The sequence below is a fragment of the Aspergillus nomiae genome (assembly GCF_001204775.2).
Source record: "Aspergillus nomiae NRRL 13137 chromosome Unknown contig00412, whole genome shotgun sequence".
NCBI classification, from domain to species: domain Eukaryota; kingdom Fungi; phylum Ascomycota; class Eurotiomycetes; order Eurotiales; family Aspergillaceae; genus Aspergillus; species Aspergillus nomiae.
The window spans coordinates 23,399-29,924 of NW_015378467.1; the positions used below are offsets into that span (position 1 = coordinate 23,399).

Genomic DNA, 6,526 nt, shown 5'->3' on the forward strand with positions numbered 1-6,526 from the left:
CTACATGACATTTAATGCAATACTTGAGGGAGAGGGTATAACGGTATTTACATTCTTCAAAGATTATTATAACAAGAGCAACAACGGCCCACGTGGAAAAGAAAAATATAAGTAATATACATATACATATAGCGATCACATCATCCATCTCACATCGCACGACCGGATTTATCCAAGTCAAACGCCAAAGAGCAGGCCGCTTTATAGAAAGAACTAAACTCTTGCTGGACAGGTTCCTGGGAGTCAGCATTCTGTTCCGACGAGCCAGCCACATCCATATCCAAGAAGATGTCCGTCGTACGATGAGAACTAAAAGGCCCACTCTCGTAGAAAGAGTAGTTAAGTCTGTGGCCCTCATAATCATACTGATGGAGACGCGTGCCCCGGAAATCGTTGACAGGCAGATACATGTACTCCGCCGTAGTGAAGCCATCGGGATCGCGTTCTTCGCCCGTCTCAACCAAGAGATGATTGGGGATTGAGAGCTGAGAAAAGGCCGGAAGAGGAGTCTCGCCCTCGTAGATCACCGCTTTGGAGAAGAAGTCCCGCAGGGAGTCCTGGAGTGGTACCAGGGGACCGTCCTCGCCGAAGCTGTCCAGTACATCGTGGGTTAATTGTCGAGTGAAGCGGAGATCGAGGCTGCATTCGGGGAGGAGGTAGTCGACGCTGCTTTGGGATAGGATTGCTTTGGCGTTTTGCACGTTGTATTCGGACTCGAAGCCTCCTGGGGCTATGGCGACTTCGAGCTCGAGCTGGGGGAATATGTTTGCGTGGACTGCGGATGGGACTAGGCGGAGACGGTGTGGTTGGATTTCTTCCTCTGGGTAGTCTGCGGCGAGCTGGTGCAGGAACGGGATTACTCGGGGAATGTCGGTTGTGAAGGTCCGCGGAGGTGCCAGTTTGCCCAGCTGGGCGGCGGTGATGGCCTTTCCTTCGAACGGCTTGTGCTGGAAGAGGCACCGGCCGACTGCTGCTGTTATGCTCTCGTGGGCTGCGGCGTTGCCGATCTTAGTGCGAGCTCTTGCGCGCAGAAGTTTGAGGAGTTCGCCTGATAGGCGCGTTTCGTGTTGATTGAAGAATGGTGTGTCTGACATGCTTGATGAGATTGTTTGCGCCGATGGTACGGCCCAGCGGAACCATGTATTCTGTCGATCAAACCATGATACATTGAGTTCCGGGTTGATGTCGTAGGTGTCGACGGGCTCTGAGGCTGCCATGTAAGTACCGAATGGTATCGGAGGCTGTGTGGCATCGTGAATTGCCAGATTCAGTGTCCTCCGAGCGCTCTCTGCTTTCGGCTTGTTTTCGACAAGGTAGAACATCTTAGTTGGCGTAGTGGAGGTCAGGTCGAATGAGACACCGTAAGTCATGCTGACCCATGACAAGAAATCGGCAGTGAAAACACGGTTTTTGCCTTTTGGGGTGGCCCCGGGAGGGTACAGTTCAAGATCCTCCTCTCGTATCCTGGTCGTGGCGTCGTATATGATGTCACGGATGAATTCACAAGAATGCAGCTTTCCAGTGATGCGAACAAGGCCAAGCGAATGGGTGATATCAATCTTCGCATCGTGAAGACCAGCGAGTTCCTCGAAGGAAAAGTGTTCGGAGTGTAAAAATAACGACAGTGTATGGGCGGGCAGACGAATATCCAGCTGACCGACTTCGCCAATGAGCCCAAGGTGCCAGCAATCGCGGAGTATCCGCTCAGTGAGCAGATACTTGCCTCTGAGATCTAGCGAAGTTGCAACTCTTTTAGCGGCTCCCACCTGGGGGGCCGACTCCGTTTCATAAAACGCCGAAGTACCCGGCCTCCATTGCGCAAGTTTTGGTCCTCCATCAAGTACTAGTCCTTCGTCCGACACGGCGCCGTCTGCCTTAAACTGCTCAATGTAGTCCGACAGTTGCTGGATTGTGAACGACGTCTGGACATCTGACCGAAGATTCTCCCAATCGGCGGTACTCAATTTATCTCCCGGACGATAAGGTGTGCGGAAACTTTCGATTCGCTCCGTAATTAGATCGCTATCGAGGATGTCTTCGGTGTTCTCTATATCATACAGCATAAACGGCAGTGCATCTTTCGTGTTTTCGTCGGTGTGCTCTTTCGAATCTTTGAAGTCGAGAAAGCGGCGACGTTTTGGATGCGGTACGACAACTACTTCACCAGGATTTCCCAAGGAAGACACATCGATCGGTACCTTGTCAAATTTCTCTCTTCTTGGTTTTGTCAGATGCTTTAACCTGCGTCTGTATCGGGGTGGTCGATATTCTGTGCTTTCTGGGCTTTCTGGGCTTTCTGGGCTATCATTTTCTGGTTCGCCGCCGTCCGTATGCTGGGACCGGACAAAAACGTCGCGTAGTCGAAGGGCCGATGGTGACGAGCATTTCCTGCAGGAAGGGGTTATCGGGCAGCTCAGAAGCCCCGCGACACCTTTTGAAGAACGCGAAAGCATCTGGGACACCAAGGTGGGGGGAATGGCACTTTGTGAGTAACTTTTCGGCGAGCGAATGTTGAAGCTCTCAACTTTCAAGCCTGGAGAATTGATTCTAGATTTACACTAGCCCCAAAGTGGACTAGTCGGCGGATGGGGCACTTCCCAATCGGTGATAGGCTTCCGATCTCAATGTTCGATAGTATATAAAAGATGAAATGCGACGGATTCCAGCCAAAAAGATATGGGTATTATTTAGAAATATAAGATTAAATACAATACCTGAAAAACATCTTCTGCCATCAATCCTTAACACCAATCTCCCAGCTCCTTAAATCCTCCCGAACATCAAACTCCGAGAGTTCGTGATCATTGCTGCGGTTCTTCCAAGCATTGCCCTTCGCAGTACCGTAAAGTTGATGTTCAATGCTGCTTCGCTTCCTGCTGTGGCCAACTCTCGAACTGAATTCCGGCAATTTACCGTCACTGCGGAACTGATTGCTAGAAGAGCTTTTCGGTCGTCTTTCAAAACTGGGTGACAGTCTATTCGCCGCCGTACTTTTCGTAGCTGCACCGGTGGATGGAAGACGGTCAGCTTCCTTGGCCGCGGCCGATTGAAGACCATAGACTTCATTGCTCCAGCTAATGCTTCCCGAGAAAAGGTCCTCAACTAGCTTATCCGCAGGTGTGTCGTCAGAGCGAGAGTTGCAAGAAGCAGCCAAAGTCCGGCGGTACATATCCTGCATGTCAGCAGTTTCCCTACTTTGCATGTTGATAGATGGTAGTGGACCCAAATCATCAGGATCGGTCTGTTCTGCAGAAACGATGCCTGTGATGCCACCGAAGACCATGGCCGATTTTAAAGGGGGCCTACCGCACGTCAGTCACCAAGTCAGAATGTATGGTTGTATCAACACACGTTGTAAAATTCCTATCACCATCCACTTGACGCATTGATACCCCAATCTTAAGAGTGCTGTTTACTTTGCTGTCCTGCATCAAGTATCTTCTCACGATACCCTCATCATCATCGCTCTTGTCCACATATTCAGCGAGGTTGAGTCTGATCCTTCCCAGGAAATTCTTAGTATCGCCGCCTCCTCCCGATTCAAACTCCTGTATGATTTCAAATTGTAGGTCGCATTCGTGCAAGCTCTGGTTCCGGTCGATAGTGAGTCGAACTGGCAAGGTCTTCTCGTAACTCCAGTATGCTCGGTGATCAATAATCACCGCCTTGTCTGTGTGCCCATGGTTTTCGGCACCGCTTGACGAAGGTAAGCGCCATTTGACAAATGCTGTGCCGTTCACGAGGGGAACATTGTTCAAATCGATTATCTTTAGCGGCCGTGGAGTCAGTATCGATATGAATTATCAAGACCAGGGGATTCGAGTAACTTACCCTTAAACCAAGCTCAAATCTGGGCTAAGAACACAGTCAATGATTTGAACGAACAGATTATGCCGCTTGACTCACCCTCCGATTCTTTGGAACTGAAGGGATTCCATACGTTAGCAGGAGGGTCCTATGAGGTCATGATGTCCCGACTGATAGGGGGACGGAGAATGCTCCGCGGATAGAACAAGGTCACGTAGGGGATGAGCATACCAAACGCCTGCATGGTTGGCAAGGCTCAGTCCAGTGAGCACTATATAAGCATCTGTTCCTCAATTATTTCAATATCGTATAAGCTTCTCTCTGTTCCAGATGAGAGTTCGCATTGCTTCCGGTTTCCCCACACTCCGCGCCAAGGCGGAGGCTATTGGAATACGTCCCGCAGAAACTGACCGCCTCGAGCGTCTTCCCGGCGCTGCGGAGGTAAAATCCATGAGTGAGCGCATCTTTTTAAGTACTCCAGTCAGCCTCCACGAGAGCCGGCAGATATCACACCCTTCTTAAGTCCAATTGAAAGTGCAAAATGAACCAGGAACCCCTATCCCCACCTTCAGAGCCCACGCCTTCCCCCACAACCAACCCGGTCCCCTTGGGCTCCCCTCAGCGCACGACCCCAATACATCCTCTACTTCCCGAAGTCCGCGTCCCCGGCGAGCCGTTACCGCCGCACAAATACCACCCGGTTACTTGTATTCAGATTGATGCGGAATCTGAGGACATCCGCGCTCAGCTTGAGCAATTACGTCAAGAATACACATCGCCGGAAGCAGCTCTGAAAGCACAGGAACAGGCTGCCAGAGAAGTAAAACAGAAGATGGAGGACGCCGAGAGGAAACGCGAAGATGTTCAAAAAGCGATGGACAAGAAGATCAAGGAAAGAAACACCGAAATGAAAGTCTGTCGAAATATCAAGAAGTGAAAGCGTCGGATATCCCAGCTTGAATAAAAGATGCAGGGGAGGTTGCCTTCAAGAAACCGCTCACAGAACATACCAAACGACTTGGGTGTTCTAAGACTGCGGCATTTCTCATCAGATTGGGACGAGCCCGGCCGCCACGATGCTTGCTTCAAACTCGGTTATGAATTACCGTTTATTGTCCCGCTAACGGATCTATTGTGGGTTTCGGTTTCCGTCCATCTACACCTATTTCCCATCGACCTTGCCTCCTCAGCGCTTCTCAACTTTAACTACCTAATCCAAGAGCTTGGAAGAATACCCCCCAGCAGTGGCATGGGGAAATGCCCTTGCGCTGAGTCAGGGAGCTCTATAAGGGAGGGGAAGAAAGAAAGCCATTGGACTGTCCATTGGCTATGGTAGACATCGGTCTTACACGAATTGCGTGTTTCCTTCGAAATCATGCGTTTTGTTTTCGCCAAGGTACTCCTGCAAGCAAATCGAACCATCTCATGGGCATGGATTATAGTTTGGGCTATGGACGGATTCATATTAAAACATCACATCATTGTAATCGGGGCCGCTATATCTTGGCACCCGAAAGTATCACAAACATGAATCTTATCGACATAAGACGTGATAATATCCTCGCATTATTAAAAGTAAATTCGTTGTCCGTTAATCATAAGCCCTTATACTGTGGCTCTCGATTCTTCACAGTGTACCCAGAATCTTCACCACGACAGGCAGTATCTAGAAAAGAAAGAGTCAGCGAACAGCTAGAAAACCATAGCTTAGGGCTGAGCTTACCTCAGAAGCGTCTTCGATCAAAATCTGTGTTTCATTGACGAATTTCTTCGTCAACAAGTCGTTGGCGTTGCCGAGAAGGCCACCAACTTCGCCGAGTAGCTCTGGGGTAATAACAGGCGAGACACCGTCAATGAGATCTCTCGTCTCATTGACAAACTTGGGGGTAAGGAGGTTCGTTCCGTTGCCGAGAAGGAAACCGACACCCTCCAGCAGGTCGGGGGTAATGACAGGTGCCACATTGCCGATCAGGCTCTTCGTTTCATCAATGAACTCGCTCGTCAGGAGCTTGCCAGCGTTATTGAGAAGACTACCGACTTGCGTGAGCAATTCAGGGGTAAGGACGGGCGAGATGCCATCAATCAAGCCCTTAGTCTCATTGACAAACTTCGGCGTCAAGAGAGAGTCGGCATTTGCAAGGAGACCACCAACAAGTCCCAGAAGCTCAGGAGTGATGACTGGTGCAATGCCGTCGATCAAATCGCTGGTCTCCTTGACAAACTTCTTAGTCAAGAGAGAGTTGGCATTGCCAATCAAAGTGTTGGTTTCGTCGACGAATCCATCGGTCAGCAATTTGCCAGCACTGTTCAACAAGCTACCGACCTTCAAGAGCAGGTCAGGTGTCAATACAGGAGAGATCGTGTCAATCAAGCCTGTAGTCTCATTGACAAACGATGGAGTCAACAGGTTGTTGGCGTTGTCTAGCAGCGAGCTGATCTGTTTGAACAATTCAGGCTTCAGCAGAGGACCGGCCTCCTTGAGCAGGTTCTTGACCAAGTCTACGAAGTCCTTAGTCAGCAGGCTGTTGGCATTATCCAGTAGCGAGCTGATTTCTTTGAAGAGTTCAGGTGTAAGTAGAGGGCCAAGCGAGTTGATCAAGTTCTTGATCTGCTTGACGAAGTCCGCAGTCAACAGATCGTTGGCATTGTTAAGGAGGCCGCTGATCTCCTTGAAGAGCTCAGGAGTCAAGAGAGGACCCACTGCAGAGATCAAACCCTT

General features: G+C 49.9%; 3 protein-coding genes across 3 annotated transcripts; 1 reads left to right on the top strand and 2 right to left on the bottom strand.

Annotated features, from left to right (window-relative positions):
• Positions 1 to 149: 149 nt before the first annotated feature.
• On the bottom strand, positions 150 to 3,445 carry ANOM_008714 (putative respiratory complex assembly protein Rmp1; the record flags this gene model as incomplete). The annotated part of the gene is made up of 3 exons (XM_015553970.1): positions 3,352 to 3,445; positions 2,715 to 3,302; positions 150 to 2,547 (listed from the first exon to the last, which is right to left on the bottom strand). Exons 2-3 carry the CDS (start codon positions 2,723 to 2,725, stop codon positions 150 to 152), a joined length of 2,409 nt encoding a protein of 802 aa, XP_015402679.1. The 5' UTR covers positions 2,726 to 3,302; positions 3,352 to 3,445.
• A 903-nt stretch (positions 3,446 to 4,348) lies between these two features.
• ANOM_008715 (uncharacterized protein) lies at positions 4,349 to 4,744 on the top strand (the record flags this gene model as incomplete). Its single annotated transcript, XM_015553971.1, has 1 exon — positions 4,349 to 4,744. One exon carries the CDS (start codon positions 4,349 to 4,351, stop codon positions 4,742 to 4,744), a length of 396 nt encoding a protein of 131 aa, XP_015402678.1.
• A 600-nt stretch (positions 4,745 to 5,344) lies between these two features.
• On the bottom strand, positions 5,345 to 6,526 carry ANOM_008716 (uncharacterized protein; the record flags this gene model as incomplete). The annotated part of the gene is made up of 2 exons (XM_015553972.1): positions 5,345 to 5,473; positions 5,531 to 6,526. Coding segments are annotated over 2 exons (1,029 nt in total), but the record flags the coding sequence as incomplete, so codon positions are not given.